We start from the raw sequence: 18,847 nt of genomic DNA on the forward strand, positions 1-18,847 counted from the left end.
CTCTTTACAAAATCCGTCACTTTTTTGCATTGAAAAAATCGTCGGTTAATTTCGTTGAAATTTCATAAATGACGAACGGATCAATAACTACACGCTCAGATAGATTTTTCAGCTTAATTCAGACTGGAACATCTGAGAATGTTGGTCCTGGTTCTTATGATATGCCAGAATTAATCAAAACTCCTTATGAGTCGTTATATCCGTTCAATTCAACAGCAGCACGTTTCAGAGGTCCACCAGAATCTACACCAGGTCCTAGTGATTACAATCCACAATTACCTCGCATTTCTATTCATGGCGGCGGAGCAATGATGAAATCTGGCTCACCTCGTCAATCTTTTGAAATTCACGATGGACCATCACCTGCAGATTACGGCAGCCACTATGACTGGAGTAAAAATCGCCCTGGAATGTCACCAAGTCATCGAGAACAAATGAATTCAAAATCACCAAGAAATTTCAACCTTGCTGCACCTCAATATCACGCTTCATCATCAGCAGATTTTGATACAAGACTCCCATACGATAGAAAAGTTACAATTCCAAAAACGGCAAGAAATTATCGTAAAGAACCACCGTCACCAGGTCCATCCGACTACAATACACTACCTAAACGCAGTATTTCACCTAACAAAAGTCCTGCTTTCATGAGCAACGCAGAAAGAAACGTATTTCCAGTTCCAGATTGGATTGCTGATCATGACGGCCTGAGCCAAACATCATGGAAGCTTCCTTCAAAGGGCGCTCCATTTGGCAGCCGTCAGAAGCATAAATCTTTCTGGACCAAAAATAATAACCCTTCTCCTTGCCAATACAACGTTACTCGATCTCAGGAAATACCACATCAAAACATTGCACCTTTCAACAGCAGATCTGGTCGCGGAAATCTTTTTGATGGAAATCCAAATCCAGGACCAGCAGATTACAACATCGAGCATTCAAGACGTTATCGCGATTCAAACAATGCACCTTTCTTCCAAAGATCCGAACGATTTACTGTTCATCCTCCTGAATACGATGCATGTGTTGCAAAATACAACATTGAACAAGGAGATCTGATCAGACAAGCGAAAAGACATTCTAGTCCATCACCTCCATTCATGATTTCTTCTCCACGCGATCCATACGCTGTTAAAGACAAAACTCCAGGTGTTGGAACATATAATTTGTCTAAATCACCAGATCACAAATTACAACATGCGATTGGAGTTGAACAGCGATCTAAACCAAATACAATATTCGGTGCTCCAATCAGTGATGCCCCTGGACCAGGCAAATACTATGATCTGAAGAGTCCACGAATTCGCGGTGGATATATGGCGAAAGAAGGAAGAACTCCGCTTCCTAATACACCAGAAAATACTCCTGGCCCTGTCGCTTACGTTTCTGAATACAATATGTTCAAACCAAGTTTCAATGTCACTTATTCAATGGGCAAGTTCTAAATTGTTTGTTGTTATGTATATGTTTATATAAATAAAATTGTTTTTATATTACGTTAATTTGATAAACTATTTCAAAAACATATATTTGCATTTTCAATATCTGAAAGCAGAATCCAAAAACAATGAATCAAGATGTCTATAATATATTAAGACTTCACTTGTAAAATTAATTTCCTGTCACACTATTTTTTTAAAATGATCTCCTCTTTTAAATTCATATATAACGTTAAAGGGACAATCACGTGCATTTTTGCGGATAAATAATCTTAATAGAGTATGTGAATTAAGCTGTAAGCGCTGAAATAAGTTGTAAACGAAATAATTATGATGGCAAAATGGAAGTATATGTCATAAAGATTCATTGAATGCCAATTTACAACATTTTATTTCTTCCAAAATAATCAATTTGGTTCATACTAAGTCGCCAACACATTCCTCTATTTGAATAAAACAATTTCATTATTATACCATTTTTATGAGCATTTGTTCTGAGATAAAAAATGACATTAAGTTTACGTATCGTTGTGGCAATACACTAAAATTTTCATTTTTCTAACATTTACAAAATGAATGAACCTCAAGATTCAATTAACATTAACAGTGAAAATATAGAAAATATACGTAAAGAAGGCTTAATTATAGACTATCCATCATGCATCAACCAACCTTACTCATTTATCCTTATGGACTTAATCAAATCATGTTTAAGAGATGATGGAGAAATGAAACAATTTTTCGAAAATTCAATATATCCCAGATTTATGAAGAAATTCCAAGAAGAAATGCTCTATAACGGGAAGATTGAAAAAGATTTCACCGATTCTACAGTTAAATTTTTCCTCCTGAAAATAATAGGAAATTATGACCAAGGAGCATTAAATCCAACAGAACAATTTTCGACTAAAACAGAATTTTTCATCTCAAGGATGTCACCTAAAGAAATAAGAGATGACTGCCTCACTGTCATTAGAACTTTGACAGATTTTAGTTTTGGGAAACAAATCGAAGATCCATATGGAGTTAATCCAGAATTTTTAACAAGAGTTGCTAAATGGTATTTATGGCGCTCGCCGAAGTTTCTTCAAGATCAAGCTATTGAACAAATTTCAGAATTCGTAGAACATCTTCGTTCAGGTGTCAAATCTTTCAATTTCGATAATCTTCAAATGGACTTCTGTGATAATTACAAAGTTATTGTTAACACTAAAAAAGAAGGCGAAGAGTTCGGTGAGATTTTGACATTAATACAAGATGACAAGAAGATTGTTAGATATTTCATTAAAGGATATTTGGGATATCCAGCCAAAAACGGATATTTTGATCAAACAGCTCTTTTTGGCCCATTGTGGGTAACAGATGATCCATTTCCGCCAGAATATTATCACTATCCTTACTTACGAGAACCTTTTGCATACAAAATCCTTGAATTCTTCGGAATGGGTCCTCATACCGAATTCATAATCAATCCATATATTGGCCGTGGATTTTATATTGCAACACGAGATTTAACCCATGAAAACAATACATTTTATGAACTCGAAAAAAATATATTTCCAAACTATGACTTTGACCGATGCTTGTATCACAGATTTAATCCATCAGTTAATTCAATACGTAAGATCCCAAAATCAGAAGATTTAATTATAATTTTTACCAAATTGACAAAACTCGACATCATTAGTAGAATAATGCATTTATTCGATTTGAACAAAAGAAATATCGGATTATCATTAGATAATTGCGGAAATGCACCAGATATCAACTTTTTCCTATTCGAAAATATTCCACGAGAAATTCCATATATTATTGACTTTAGAGTTGCAAAATTTACTAAAGATTATATAAAATCCGTTGGACATGAGTTCTTAAACGGAAGGACTAATATTGATTATGGTTCTGAGTCAACTATAAGCCTTGCTCTCAAAAATAAAACAAAGCAAGAAAAGTTTCTTTTAGGTTTCAAAGCAATGAAAGGTATTCAGGAACAGTTAGCTTCAATATCAATAACAGAAACTAACGATGAATGTAACAGCATAGATGAAATTCAACTTAAAGAGTTGTTGAAACAGAAATCATCAGAATTTAAATCGCTGTTTCTTCAACGAAGAGATGATTTACCCGTTTTCAGAAACAGAACAAATGCCGAACTCATTGGATACTCAACTCGAAATTCATCATCAAATGAACACGAGTCAAACGACAAACATGTTTTATCCATCGAAGATGCATTCGATGATCTTGATAAATACTGTTCTGATATTGTTAGTTGTTATCAAACTCTTAAGAACTTCATCCTCAAAGGATATCATGAATATTACAACACCGATGGAAATCTTGATTCAATTATGAAATAAAATTGTGAGGATTTCATAGAATATTTTGAATAGTCATAGAATTTTTTAGTCGTATATATATATGAACACAATCTCACAATTAGCCAATAAAGCTCTTTCCACACTAAATTTACTGCACTAAAAACACCCAAATTTGTTGTTTTATATTTAGCTAAGGTGCTTGAGTTGGAATCTTGATAAGTCATTCATCATTTATGTTATCCTTTAAATTAATCATTCCTTTATCTACAAAACATTATAATCATATATCCTATTTTTAGAATCTCCTTCATTATTTCGAACTATATATCAATAGATATATGAGCATGTTATGAATAGCAATGGATACTGTATATTTGAAGAATAATCGAAAATTTCAAAAAAATTTAAAATTAGAATTCGAAAGTTCAAAAATATATTCATATTATTAGAAAACAAAAACATTTATTATAGCAAATAAGTAACAATTATTTTTCTTCATGAAGGAATAAATGATCATTTGTAATTAAAACAGTATTTCCTTCTATACCAATGCTCATTGACTTTTCAAACAATAATAGTTCATCATATTCATTAGTTAATACTCCTGACATCGCGATTGCGAATAATCCTTTGTATAATGGGACAATTCTCAGATCTGTTACTTTATTCCTTATTCCTGCAGGGAATAATATATTATATGCATCATTGATTTGGTCTAGGCCTTGGCAAAGGTAATCTGTGTCTAAAGATTGAACCATGTTCCTTGAAAAGCGAGCATATCTCTGCAAAGGTGATTCCGGAGGTGAATCATCAATATGCATTGAGAAAACAGCTGTTTCAGAGTAATATCTCGAAATTCTTTCGATATTATCTTGAAGAGACTGTACATATCTGCACAAAAAGTCATATAGTGGATCATCATCTGGATAAACTACTTTTGCTTTATAATCTTCGTAAGTAATTTGAGATTCCGGATCATGGTAAGTATAATCGCCTCCAACAACTTCAAGAGGCTGGAATGAGTTCACTGGTATATCGTTAATGTATTCGTAGGCTGGTGGAGGCTTTGGATAAGGAATATACTCATTAAATTGAGGAACTCCTGTAAATCGTTCATCATCTTCATCAAATATGTAGGTAACATCAGTTCCTATTTGTTTCGGACTTTTGATGTTGTTTCTTGCAAATTGAACAAATTCGACGTTTGGAAAGTAATTTTTGATTCCTTTTGCTAAAATTGTATTTTGGAGTTTCTTATTTGCGAAACTGATTCTGCGGATGTTTTCAATGACACCTGATTTCCAGCAAAATCGGGCTGCTAAAAATAACAAGTACTGACCAACAATAAAGAATGGTTCTTTCGTATTAACTTTGGAAAAATCTACAAGATCACCTTGAACATATTGAGAAAAATCTGAAAATGAATTATATAAATTTTCTGCGTAACTTCTTTGACAAGAGGCAGCAATAAATGGCGGTGTACCAGATACTGAAGATATTGTAATGAGTTTGTTCAGTGAATCTGGATTTCGTGCTCGAACAAATTTCAAATCTCCAGCCTGCAAGTTGTATTCAGGCTGATAATTATTAATAGATTTAAGTTTATCAATAATGAACTCATTAACAGGAACATTGGACTGACTTGTATATAAAGCAACCAGAAATTCTTTTCTTGAGTTACTCATTTTTTTTGACAAAGGAGTCTACCCGTTTAAAATTGATGCCCCCACAATAATAAAACACGTTATTTCATAACTATTTGAAAATTATTTTAATAGTAGCATCATTATCTTTTAAATAAATATATTTCATGGAAATTTTCATTTTTCTTTAACTTCTGATGACGAATCGATTACATTTGCGGCAAGGTCGCCCAATAAAACAGTTCACCGAGCGCCTTAACGCAGTAATTCCACCACTTAACGAGAATCAAGAGAAAATATCTACAACAAACTCAGAAATTTTCGAAAAATTAGATCGTTTTTCTTTAAATGAAGAATCTAGACTTCGTTGTGAAACATTTTTCGAACAAATGATGGAAGCTAGCTTAACTCAACCAATCGAATTATGTTTTCCTGACATTTTAATCGATTTATTTTCATCAAATACTGCTATTGTCTGGTCACCAAACGAAGATTCAACAGTTTTCTATTCTAAAGTACATAAAGTCGAAGTTAAAGGACAAAATACATTACTTGCCGCAGTTTGTAAATCAAAAACAGCAATGATTGTATGTTCTCTTGAACCAACAGCACCAATACCAATACTTCAAGAAGAACCTAAGTCACCTCAATTGATTTTCCCACTTTATTTACAAGATGGCTCAATTACTTGTGTTGTTGAAATTATTAGACATATTTCTCAGCCATCCTTTGAAGATATAGACATTAAAACAGCCAACTTCTTAATGGAGAAGTTCATGGTGTATGGGTCTACAATAATTCAAGCTGCAAAAATGATAGATTTTGTTTATCCTTTTTGCACGAGTTCAATGACGTCAATCATACTTCCTCTTTATACATCAATGCTTTGTGATAAAATGAAGGCAGAAATTTGCGAATTTTGGCTACATCGTTCAGATAAATCTTTTAAATACCAAAATCAAAGGTTTACATTGATAGAACCACATAATGTAGGCAGTGTTACAGAAGCCTTCAGAACAGGAGACCCTCTTCTCGTCAAAACAGCAAGGTATCATCAATGTTTTTGCTTTAATGGCGATTTTACACCAGATTCATCAGTTATATGCGTTCCTCTTAAATTCCAGAACAACACAACATTTGCTGTTGTATTAAGAAGGCAAGCAATTCCATTTAATGAAGTTGATTTGTTTAAATTAGGAGTTGTTGCACCATTTATCATACAATCATACATGATGTCTGAATCATTAGTTACGTCACGTGAAAATCCAGAAGATATTCCATACAGAATGAAAGAAATGATGAGAACAGCGAAATTATTATTTGCTTCAAAGACAATTAAGGAAACTGCAGATAGTTTAGCCAAGAAACTATGTCGTGCAGAAGAAAATGATACAGAAATAGCATCGCCTTTGTTTGATATTCAAAATAAAAAAGTTTCAGAAATTGGAGTTTCGAAACGTCAAAATGGAGAAAAGTTTAATGATGATGACAAAAATATTCTCAATGCATGGTCAGTTTTTACATCATACAGACTTCGAATTCAAGAAATTCTTGATGTTTTTCCTAAGTTTGTCGGAGACTTACTGAAAGAGAATCCGAAAGATGTCATCGCATATTTAGAATTTTTCATGAAAGAACTTGGTGCAAAACGAACATCAATTTTCGTTAAATCAAACTTTTCTGCAGATTTAATTCCAGCTTTACAACTTGGTAAAAGTAATGAAACAATATCAGATGAAAATGCGAGAAAATCTATTGATACGAGTGACACAGTTGTCACTATCACTAGGAAGAGTGATCGAAAGAACATCACGGCATGGAATCCAGACAACGACGATATCAATGCAGAAGAAGCAACAGACGATATAATTATTGATTGTTTGATTAGTGTTAAAGGTGTTTTTGAGTGTGAACTCACATTACCAAGTGACAATTCATATCAAAAGGGAATCCAGTTCTGCTGTGAGTATATTTCATATTTGTTGAATAAGAAATGCAACGATGAGATTGTCATGATGGGTGATGAAGGATATTTGATATCAAACTACATCACAGCTAAAGAAAGTGTTGACTTTGCAATTCCAGAACTTCTTAAGATCCAAGGTGTTTTCGAGCTTGATTTTTCATGTGAAAATTTAGACAACATTGGATTGATCAAAGTTTGTTTCTTTGTCTTCGCAAACTTCAGATTGATGCATGAGATGCAGATCAACGCAGGAACTCTCATGAAGTTCTTCTACAGAGTCTCACTTCGAAATTCATATGCAGAAGACAAAGATTTCAAACATACAGTTAAAAATCTTATATTCGCATCTAAACTCATCATGGAATCAGGTGTTGATCTTAGTCGCCAACAGATATGCTGCCTTCTTGTTGCAGTTCTCTGCAGACACATCGATAGTGAACGTGTTCCAGACAAATATCCAAACAAATGTTCTATTTCAGCAGGTGAATTTTTGTCCAAACTACCAGTCTACGAATCTCTGAGTGCAGAAACGTTCATCTCTTTGTCGAGAGGCTGTTCATTGTTCCCTGAAAACGTTCGAAGTGTTTGTGAAGCGACAGTTGTTAAACTAATAATCGATGTTGCTCATCAACGACATTTCACAGTTCTTGAAAACATCGCAGATACATATGATGGAATCTTGACATTGATTATGAAAGCATCCGATTATTCTATCTGCTGTGCACCATATCCAGAGTTCGAGAAAGAGATGTACACATTTGCAGATATGTATTATATCTCAGGTGACATCTCTAAGATTCCAAAAGTTTCATATACTATATTTTCTAAAGCTCGAGAATACATTGATAAGAAAGCAACATTACCATCATTCTTTATGTCAGTTGTTGTTCCCTTATTTGACAAACTTGAAAAATCACTTCCCAAGTTACAACCATATCACTCCAGAGTTGCCCAACTTGGAATTAAACTTCAAAGTCAAACCCCAGAAGAAGTTGATGGCAAAGAATAAGTTTTCATTTCATTTTTTATTTGTTTTAATTTTATTTTTTATTTTGTTGTAAATATATTTTTATATGATAAAAATACCTATCAGTTCAAAAAATTGTTTTAGGCATCAAAAAATATATTTACAACAAAATAAAAAATTGTTTTTTATTGTTTTAGGCATCAAAAAATTCATTAAAAATTGTAAAGTCTCCATATTAATGAGTTAATAATGATAAGATAAATCCATAAACTAATGCTTTTAACTTATTTGATTGGAGACAGATAATATACTCACGTATATTAATGAAATCCATGCTTCACAATCTCATCAAAATTTTAAGGCTGATAACAATGAACGATAGATGGCAAAAAATTTAATTGTTGAAGGAATTTTGCAGATAATTAATTGCGTTAAAAGATTGGATAGAATATTATGCAGAGGATAATTCCAAAGGAAGTTTCGTAAATCAAAACATTCAACTTTCTAAAGGTGATGAAAATTACTACGTTCTCGAGTGTGAATTTTGTGACAACATTGAATCAGGAGCCATTCATTTTGACACATCCAAAAATACAACTAAACTGTTAGTTGACACAACAAACTTCGTTAATTGTAGTAACTCCGATAGAGGAGGAAGTTTATACTTCTCATTTGAAGGGGAATGTGTCCAATATCGAATAACAAGTTACTCATCAAAAGTAACACCACTAGAAACTGAAGGAGTTTACTGTTTTTCGTGTGTTTCAAAAGGAGAATCATTCAAAAACAAAATTCTTTCATCTTCAATCACTAATAGTGGAGATGAAAGTTTTTTTGGATATTACAATATTTGCCTTAAAAATGGGAAAATTAATTTTGAAAATTCAAATGTTTCTAAATCAAAAGTCACTGGAACAAGTATTTTAACATTTCATTATTTTAAATCCGAACCAAAAGTTTTATTTTCAATTTTTATTGATAATTATGAAAAATCTTTTGGCCATCAACCTGTCTATTTTTATACCTTTTTACCAACAACAAGTCGAATTGAATCAATAAATTTCCAAAATAATAGTGCATTTATATTGATCTATGTATATTCATCTACATCATATTTACAAAATTGTTGTTTCGCAAATAATGAAATTTCTAATTATTATTTCTATTCTAGTTATGAAGCTCTAATTAAATTTGAAAGTTGTTTCATTGATGTAGAAACACCAAAAGCATTTGGATCAGTTACAATAAAAAACAGAATACAAGATATATCTAACAATGATAAATGTATTAATTTCATCAAGAAAAAAGAAGAACATATTTCAGAACTTGATGAAAATCCAAAAAATATTATTATTTCTATTTTATATCATAATCTTATAATCATTTCTAGTATAGTTTGATCAAATATAATATTTTAAGAGTGCACTTACCATTTTTGACAAGCTCTCAGATTTTTTGTTCAATAGCCAAAAAAAATTGAATCATTAGATGGAATTGTTTTGTTGAAATATGAATATCAATGGCCTTTGGAACAGTTGGTTTTTCTGCTGCTTGTTCAATGAACTAAATAATCGCTTCTTCCTCATAGAAATAGTATGTTTCTGTTGTCAAATTGTTTTGTTCGTTTGTTCCTTGTTTCTTCTTTATTTTCTTATTCTTCTTGTTGTTTAACAGGAGATCTATTTGGAATTATGTCATCATCTTCTGATTCGAAATCATTCGGTCCTTTGCGGTTTGGATCTTTTTCTGCTTCCATTGGAGGAGCTTTGAACTTAAGAGGAGGAATTTCTTCTGATGATGATTTATCAATTGTATTAGAATCTTCACCTGGTTCATAATCAACCATGTTAGGAAGTTTGATTTTATCAATATCATGAATTCTTCTTTTATCTTTTTTATTATCATTTTCTGAACTATCACTACTTGATGATTGTTTTCTCTTGTTCTTTTTATTATTTTCTTTTTGTTTCTTTCTTTTATCTTCTTCCTCTTTTTGTTTCCTTTGAAGTTCTTCTTCTTGTTTTCTCTTATTTTCTTCCTCTTCTTTCTTTTTCTTTTCTTCTTCAAGTTTTCTTTGTTTTTCTTCTTCTTGTTTCTTTTTGTTTTCTTCTTCTTGTTTTCTTTTGTTTTCCTCTTCTTGTTTTCTTTTGTTTTCCTCTTCTTGTTTTCTTTTGTTTTCTTCTTCGAGTTTTCTTTGTTGCTTTAGATTTATTTCTTGGAGTTTCTTCTTTTTCTCCTCTTTTCGTTTCTTTCTTTTTTCTTCTTCCTCTTTTTGTTTCCTTTGAAGTTCTTCTTCTTGTTTTCTCTTATTTTCTTCCTCTTCTTTCTTTTTCTTTTCTTCTTCAAGTTTCTTTGTTTTTTCTTCTTCTTGTTTCTTGTTTTTCTTCTTCTTGTTTTCTTTTGTTTTCCTCTTCTTGTTTTCTTTTGTTTTCCTCTTCTTGTTTTCTTTTGTTTTCTTCTTCGAGTTTTCTTTGTTGCTTTAGATTTATTTCTTGGAGTTTCTTCTTTTTCTCCTCTTTTCGTTTCTTTCTTTTTTCTTCTTCCTCTTTTTGTTTCCTTTGAAGTTCTTCTTCTTGTTTTCTCTTATTTTCTTCCTCTTCTTTCTTTTTCTTTTCTTCTTCAAGTTTTCTTTGTTTTTCTTCTTCTTGTTTCTTTTTGTTTTCTTCTTCTTGTTTTCTTTTGTTTTCCTCTTCTTGTTTTCTTTTGTTTTCCTCTTCTTGTTTTCTTTTGTTTTCCTCTTCTTGTTTTCTTTTGTTTTCTTCTTCGAGTTTTCTTTGTTGCTTTAGATTTATTTCTTGGAGTTTCTTCTTTTTCTCCTCTTTTCGTTTTTTCCTTTTTTCTTCTTCAACTTTCTTTTGATTTGATTTTTCTTCTTCCAATTTTCTTTTTGCTTCTTTTTCTTCCTCAAGTTTATTTTGTTTTTCGATTTCTTCTTTCTTTTTCTTTTCTTCATCAGCTTGTTTTCGTTTTGCTGATTCTTCATCTTCAATTTTCTTTTGATTCTTCTTTTCGTCATTTTCTTTCTTCCTTTTGTTGTTGAGTGATAAATAATTTTTCTTCTTTTGTTTTTCATTTTCTTTATTAGGAAGTGGAGAATCTTTTGGTTTGTATTTGCTTCTATCTCGTGGAGATTTAGGAGAATTAGATGCTGTTGATTCTGTTTTAGTTGGTGTTGGATTTCCTTGATTTAAACTAACAACAGGATTCTTCTTCAAACTCTGCAAACTAGTACTGGATTCATCATTTGAATCACTTGAAGACTTTAAGAAATCTTTGAATTCATTATCGGAATTACTGTTAGATTTATCAGTGAGTTTGGCTGATATTGGTGAAGGAATCATTGATTTAAGTGCTTGTGGTATTTGTGAGATCGGAGATTCTTCTTTTGGTTCTGATTTTTGGAAATTTTGTTTCATTTCTGGTTCCGGAACATGAATTTCTGATGAATAATCTTCTTCTTCCTCATAATAATATGATTCTTCCTCTGAAAAATTCTTTTCTTCTTTGAACTCAAAAAATTACAATTTTTCGCGTGACTTTTTCCCTCAATTTTTGAAAAAGTCAGCGCGAAAAATTTGATTCTTTTGATCTTCAAAATCATTGGAATCGAATTTTGTAAAATTCGTTTCCAAAAATTTTGAAGTGAAAAAGAATTTTTTTATTTTATATGGGAAAATAATTTTTCATTTTTATAATACTATATGCTTTATTACTTAATAAAACCTAATTTTCCATATGATTCGGAACCGACGCATTCAAAAAATGCGTTTCCGTTCTCAGAACGCGAAAATACGCAGCTGCTAATATGATTAAAATGTAAACTTCAGAATATTACCAATTTTATAACTATATAAATGACATAAATATAATTGTTAAAAGAATTTCCTTGATATCAAATTGCTATAAGCAACCATTTTCCGATATGATTGGACGGACTATTATGCAGAAGGTAGTTCTAAGGAAAGATACGTAAACGAAAGTAATCAACTTTCTAAAGGTGATGAAAATTACTACGTCCTACAATGCGAATTTTCAGATAGCATTAAATTAGGAGCCATTCATTTTGACACATCTAAAAGTACAACTAAACTCTTAGTTGACACAACAAGCTTCGTTAATTGTAGTAACTCCAAAGAAGGAGGAAGTTTATACTTCTCTAATCAAGGTGAATGTGTTCAATATCGAATAACAGGCATCTCATTAAAAGTAACATCAAAATATGCTCAAGGAGTTTACTGTTATTTATGTATTTCAGACATAGAATCATTCCAAAACAAAATGCTTTCATCTTCAATCACTAATAGTGGAAATGAAAGTTTCTTTGGATATTATACTATTTATCTACAAAATGGAAAAATTAATTTCGAAAATTCAAATATTTCTCAATCAAAATTATATGGAAATAATATTTTAGGATTTTATACTTTTAAATCTGAATCAAAAATTTTATTTTCAATGTTTTTTGAAAATAAAGATTATTCTACTAATTATCCTCCTATTTTTATTCAATCATCATCTACAAAAACAACAATTCGAATTGAGTCAACGAATTTCCAAAATAATACTGAATATACATTAATCACTGCATATTGGGTTACAGCATATTTACAAAATTGTTGTTTCGCAAATAACAATATTTCTGGGAATTATTTCTATGCAAGTGGAGGTAAAATTACAGTTGATAGTTGTTTTATTGATGAAGAAACACCAAAAACATATGGATATGTTACAATAAATAACAGAATAAAAGATATATCTAACAATGATAAATGTATTAACTTTATTAAGATAAAAGAAGAAGACATTTCAGATCTTGATGAAAATCCAAAATATATTAATTTTTCTATTTTATCTCATAATCTTATAAACATATCTCGTATAGTTTGATCAAATATAATATTTTTTTAACCTATAGATTAGAATACGTATAATTTGAATGCAATTTAGAATGATTTATTTCTGATGATTCCATAATATTTATACAAAGTTAACTACCACAATTAATAGTTATATTAGAAAGACAAATCATGAAAGAATATTGAATAATATGAGAAATATTTATTTCAACATTAACATATACAAAAATATACAAATAAATATAAATAGACTAAAAAAAACATAATTAAATTGAATCATCAGATGAAATTGTTTTGTTGAATCCAACATTGGAAAAATCATCTCGATTCTTTGATGACTTTTTGTCTTTAGATTCATTCTTAATCGGTTCTGGAAAGTCATGAATACTTAAATCATCATCTGAAGAAGATGAAGATTTGTTTTTAGATTTCCTTGAAGATTTACTATTTCTTCTTTTCTGCTTTGTTGCATCTTTTTCTTTAGAAGTCTTATCTTTGGAAATTCCTCTTTTTGGTCTTGTTTTAGTTTTCTTTTCATTGTCTTTCTCTTTCTTTCCAGATGAACTCTTTTTGTTTTCGTTTTGAACTTTGATTTCTGGAGAATTAGAATTCTTTTTTTCAACATCGAAATCTAATTTGATTTCAATTTTCTCCTCAAGAGATTTGTTTTCATTTCTTTCTTTCAAATCTTTGTTTGAATCATCTTTTCCTTTATTTTCAGTTGGTGATTTATTGGTTTTATCTTCTTCTTTTTGTGATTTTTCTTCAATTAAAATTTCTTTACGAGGTTTAGTTTCTTCATCGTACTTTTGTTTATGTTCCTTAATGATTTCTTCATCAATATTAAATGTAACTTTAGATCTTTGTTTTGATTGCTCTTTTTTACGTTTTGAAGCAAAATTTTTAATTCCAAATGGAGAATCTGCCAATGAATCTTTATTTGTTTTGTTTGTGTCTCGTGATTGATCTGCAAGTAACGAATTACGTATCTTACTTTGAATTGCATTCATTTTATCTTGATCTTCTTTAGATATTTCTAGTTTCATTGGTGAAATTGTGTTTTGTTGTGAATTGCCTCGCTTTTTACTTCGTTTGACTGTTTGTTCATCAATTGGTTCTTCAATAACAACTCGGAATGGATTTGATGACTTTTTAGGTTTTTCTTCAACTGGAATATTTTGTTTCTCTTGTTTCTTTTCTTTTTCAGATGTAGATGAAGAAGATGATTCTCTGATTAATATCTCAATCTTCTTTTCTTCTTTCTTAGTTTTATCTTCTGACTTTGGAGTTTCTTTCTTTGTTTCTCTTTTTGGTCTTGATTTTGGTGAAATTTGTTGTTTCTGTTTCTTTGTTTGCATCTCAATTGATCGTTGAAGAGGTGTTTTAGCTCCTCTCACTTTGAACAATGAAATTGGTTTTTGATCATCACTGTTCTCTTCTTTATCTGATTTGACTTCATTTGCTTTTTCAAAATTATTCTGTTCTGGAACTTGTTTTTCTTCATCAGATGATGAACTTGATGATGAAATATGAATATCAATAATCTTTGGAACAGTTGGTTTTTCTGCTGCTTGTTCAACAAATTCAATAATCTCTTCTTCCTCATAGAAATAGTAAGTTTCAGTTGTCAAATTGTTTTGTTCGTTTGTTTCTTTCTTTTCTTCTTGTTGTTTAACAGGAGATCTATTTGGAATTATGTCATCATCTTCTGATTCGAAATCATTCGGTCCTTTGCGGTTTGGATCTTTTTCTGCTTCCATTGGAGGAGCTTTGAACTTAAGAGGAGGAATTTCTTCTGATGATGATTTATCAATTGTATTAGAATCTTCACCTGGTTCATAATCAACCATGTTAGGAAGTTTGATTTTATCAACATCATGAATTCTTCTTTTATCTTTTTTATTATCATTTTCCGAACTATCACTACTTGATGATTGTTTTCTCTTGTTCTTTTTATTATTTTCTTTTTGTTTCTTTCTTTTATCTTCTTTCTCTTTTTGTTTCCTTTGAAGTTCTTCTTCTTGTTTTCTCTTATTTTCTTCCTCTTCTTTCTTTTTCTTTTCTTCTTCAAGTTTCCTTTGTTTTTCTTCTTCTTGTTTTCGTTTGTTTTCTTCTTCTTGTTTTCTTTTGTTTTCCTCTTCTTGTTTTCTTTTGTTTTCTTCTTCTTGTTTTCTTTGCTGTTTTAGTTTTGTTTCTTGGAGTTTCTTCTTTTTCTCCTCTTTTCGTTTCTTTCTTTTTTCTTCTTCAAGTTTCTTTTGTTTTGATTTTTCTTCTTCCAATTTCATTTTTGCTTCTTTTTCTTCCTCAAGTTTCTTTTGTTTTTCGATTTCTTCTTTCTTTTTCTTTTCTTCATCAGCTTGTTTTCGTTTTGCTGATTCTTCATCTTCAATTTTCTTTTGATTCTTCTTTTCGTCATTTTCTTTCTTCCTTTTGTTGTTGAGTGATAAATAATTTTTCTTCTTTTGTTTTTCATTTTCTTTATTAGGAAGTGGAGAATCTTTTGGTTTGTATTTGCTTCTATCTCGTGGAGATTTAGGAGAATTAGATGCTGTTGATTCTGTTTTAGTTGGTGTTGGATTTCCTTGATTTAAACTAACAACAGGATTCTTCTTCAAACTCTGCAAACTAGTACTGGATTCATCATTTGAATCACTTGAAGACTTTAAGAAATCTTTGAATTCATTATCGGAATTACTGTTAGATTTATCAGTGAGTTTGGCTGATATTGGTGAAGGAATCATTGATTTAAGTGCTTGTGGTATTTGTGAGATCGGAGATTCTTCTTTTGGTTCTGATTTTTGGAAATTTTGTTTCATTTCTGGTTCCGGAACATGAATTTCTGATGAATAATCTTCTTCTTCCTCATAATAATATGATTCTTCTTCTGAAAACTTCTTTTCTTCTTTCTTTTGTGTTTCTTTAATCGCTTTTTCGTTGTTTAACTGTAATTTTGGTTTTTCTTCATCAGATGAAGAAGATTCAGAGTTGCTTTCGTTCTTATTCATGTTATTATTAACAATTTGAGAAGAATTATTTGTTATTTGATTGTTTTTGCCTGATTTATTATTGATTTTTTCTGATTCACTCGAACTTGATGATTCTTTTGCATTCTTAGTAGATCCAAATGATTTCTTATCATTTTTCTCTTTTGTGATTTGATTTTCTTTCTGTTTGGCGTCATTTAATAATAATTTTTTGTCAGTTGAGCTCGTTTTTTGGATTTGACCACTAGATTGTCTTGATATGAATAGTTGGACGTTGGATGGACGAGAAGATTGAGTAGCTGTCGTACTTGTTGTTTCATCATCTGAATCATCACTTGAAAACTCATTGGGATTTCTATCTGTTTTGTTTGTAGTACTATCTTTCTTCTTATCATCACCTTTGGATACTAAAATGATTCGTTTTCCGTCTTCTGTTGCACGAATTCTTGTCAAAAAACCATTATCAACTTTTTCAATGTAAAACTTATCATCAACCTTGACAACATGTTGGCCAGTTGGCAATAATGTTATTGCTGGAAAGTTATCTTCACCTTTCTTTTTATAATCTTTTGGTAATATCTTCGTTTCTTCGAATTCTTCTTTCATTTGTGGCCTTATTGATCCGTAGTTCTTAATAAAGTCTGCATCGTTAGGAATATCAAGAGATCCTTCATATTTATCTACAATTACTCCTAATTTCCTATGAACGGTCTTTGATTCTGGCGGATCAGGTTGAAAACGCTTCTTTGCAATGAATAATGGCTTATATTTTTCGACATTTTTAGGTTTCATATCTGATGAAGTAAATTCTGTTTCATTTGAATAGTATTCCTCTATAACATCACTATATACACTGTTTTTACGCTTCTTTGTTTTTCTAAATTTGATTTGTTTTAATTTTCTTGGAGTTTTTTCTTCGTAATTATCATCAATATCATTATCTTCAACATCAGCATCTTGATCATCAGTTAAAATGGCTTCTTCTTCCTCTTCGTTTCCAAATCTTTTTTCTTTCGATTTTTCTTCTTCTTTTTGATCTAACATTTCAGATAATCGTCGTGTATTTGAAAGTATTTTCTTTGATTTATGCATTTTGTTCTTGTTCTGAAAGTAAGTTCCGTTATTTAATTGTTTTTTAATTAATTTAAGTTCAGGTGTCATTTTTATGCCACTTTTAAGCTTGTATTTTTCTATAGTTTCTATCTTATTTGTAGCAAGATTACGTCGTTGAGTAACGAAACGAATAAATCTAGAATCTGTTGAAGGTGTTTCATCAACACCAATAAAGCTATCTGCAGTAAAATCTGATGCGAAATTGTAAATGTTTACATCGTATTTTTTAATATCTCGTTCAGGAATTGTATTTTCGTTACTTTTTGATCGATCTGATTTATTTTGAATATCTTTTTGTTGTATAAGTTCTCCTTTAGAAGGTACTGATTTAATTGAATTTCTGTCTAGTTTCAATTTATCATTAGAAGAAATTACTGATTTTAGATATCTCGAAGCTTGCATATCTTGATTCGCATTTTTAGATTGGGTTGCATTGTTCTTTGTCTTAATTTTTTCATCAGAACTCGATGAAGAAGATGCAGAATTATTATTTTTGCCAGAATTTGTTTTTTGCTTTGGTACTCCACCTAATTTTATATTTGCAGTCGGATTCTGAGATTTTTCTGCATTTTTATTTTCAATATTTTGATTTGAGACAATATTGCTTTGTGCTACAGGATTCTCCCCGATTTTCTTGGTTTTCTTTGTTCTTTTAATGTTTGAAAGATGGCTGCTGGTCTTTTTAGATCCATGAGCCGGTTTCATATATAAAAATATAAAAAATTTGTAAAATCGGAAAAAACGGCATGAGTTTATTTTTTTCTATTTCCAAAATTTTGACTGGAGTTTATAATAATAAACTAGGTAAAAAAATCAGAATTATTATTCATCAATCAATTGAAATATACAAATTCTGGAAAATTAAATTCGAAAATTTGTTGTTATCACAGATTTTTGAAACTTCATTATCATACATTCACATAAAATAAAGATTCCATTAGAGAGCAATCTCTTTGAACTCGAAAATTTAGTCTGGAGAAATTTTTATAAATTGTAACTTCAATATGGTATAAAAAGCACCATGATATCAGTTATATACCTGATTATTTCTTTACACCCAACTCAAAGCTTCATCTACATTTAGTTAGCAATTGATTTATTATAATATCATGCAAGATTTATGTAAAATCTTTAATATAAAGAGAGCATAGGCAGTTTCTAACATTATTTTCTTCTGCCTTATGAAGAGTGTTTTTCCAGATTTATCTTGTTTCATTGTTTTCTGCAGAATATGAAAGAAGAAATTCAGCGATTTCTTTACTATTATTTTTTGGTACATATTGAATAACGGAGAACCCATCATAACTTTTTTCTTTGATATATGCAACATATGAAAGAAGAAACTCTGTCGTTTCTTCACTATTACTTACTGTTACCATATGAAGAGCAGTTTTTTATGTTTATCTGTTAAAATGATATCTGCACCATGAGAAATAAGAACTTCAGTTGTTTCTTTACTATTATTTTTGCTACTTCGGTTATTTCTTGATGTTCTTTTTCGAAAGGTTCTTGCATGTACAATCTGTTGCTGATACATCTTCTTGTTATACATGCACAT

At 30.5% G+C, this 18,847-nt stretch overlaps 6 protein-coding genes across 6 annotated transcripts, besides 3 other annotated features; 3 read left to right on the plus strand and 3 right to left on the minus strand.

Moving 5' to 3' along the window:
• Positions 1 to 68: 68 nt before the first annotated feature.
• TVAGG3_0047550 (sperm-tail PG-rich domain-containing protein) lies at positions 69 to 1,622 on the plus strand (the record flags this gene model as incomplete). Its single annotated transcript, XM_001327059.1, has 1 exon — positions 69 to 1,445. The coding sequence occupies one exon, from the start codon at positions 69 to 71 to the stop codon at positions 1,443 to 1,445; it is 1,377 nt and encodes a 458-aa protein (XP_001327094.1).
• Positions 1,623 to 2,011: 389 nt separating this feature from the next.
• On the plus strand, positions 2,012 to 3,799 carry TVAGG3_0047560 (protein CBG06246 family; the record flags this gene model as incomplete). The annotated part of the gene is made up of 1 exon (XM_001327058.1): positions 2,012 to 3,799. One exon carries the CDS (start codon positions 2,012 to 2,014, stop codon positions 3,797 to 3,799), a length of 1,788 nt encoding a protein of 595 aa, XP_001327093.1.
• Positions 3,800 to 4,208: 409 nt separating this feature from the next.
• TVAGG3_0047570 (NTF2-like family) lies at positions 4,209 to 5,476 on the minus strand (the record flags this gene model as incomplete). The annotated part of the gene is made up of 1 exon (XM_001327057.1): positions 4,246 to 5,445. The coding sequence occupies one exon, from the start codon at positions 5,443 to 5,445 to the stop codon at positions 4,246 to 4,248; it is 1,200 nt and encodes a 399-aa protein (XP_001327092.1).
• Positions 5,477 to 5,600: 124 nt separating this feature from the next.
• On the plus strand, positions 5,601 to 8,382 carry TVAGG3_0047580 (HD-domain/PDEase-like family; the record flags this gene model as incomplete). The annotated part of the gene is made up of 1 exon (XM_001327056.1): positions 5,601 to 8,378. The coding sequence occupies one exon, from the start codon at positions 5,601 to 5,603 to the stop codon at positions 8,376 to 8,378; it is 2,778 nt and encodes a 925-aa protein (XP_001327091.1).
• Positions 8,383 to 9,751: 1,369 nt separating this feature from the next.
• Positions 9,752 to 9,782: a mobile genetic element.
• Positions 9,752 to 9,782: a terminal%2Cinverted (terminal inverted repeat of tvBac_53III transposon ID:TVAGG3_0047590).
• An 896-nt stretch (positions 9,783 to 10,678) lies between these two features.
• TVAGG3_0047600 (protein CBG20215-related family) lies at positions 10,679 to 11,752 on the minus strand (the record flags this gene model as incomplete). Its single annotated transcript, XM_001327055.2, has 1 exon — positions 10,679 to 11,752. The coding sequence occupies one exon, from the start codon at positions 11,750 to 11,752 to the stop codon at positions 10,679 to 10,681; it is 1,074 nt and encodes a 357-aa protein (XP_001327090.2).
• A 236-nt stretch (positions 11,753 to 11,988) lies between these two features.
• Positions 11,989 to 12,106: a mobile genetic element.
• A 1,270-nt stretch (positions 12,107 to 13,376) lies between these two features.
• TVAGG3_0047620 (morphogenesis protein SOG2-related family) lies at positions 13,377 to 17,994 on the minus strand (the record flags this gene model as incomplete). Its single annotated transcript, XM_001327054.2, has 1 exon — positions 13,459 to 17,994. One exon carries the CDS (start codon positions 17,992 to 17,994, stop codon positions 13,459 to 13,461), a length of 4,536 nt encoding a protein of 1,511 aa, XP_001327089.1.
• Positions 17,995 to 18,847: the final 853 nt, after the last annotated feature.

This window comes from Trichomonas vaginalis, chromosome IV, assembly GCF_026262505.1.
Source record: "Trichomonas vaginalis G3 chromosome IV, whole genome shotgun sequence".
Lineage (NCBI taxonomy): Eukaryota > Parabasalia > Trichomonadida > Trichomonadidae > Trichomonas > Trichomonas vaginalis.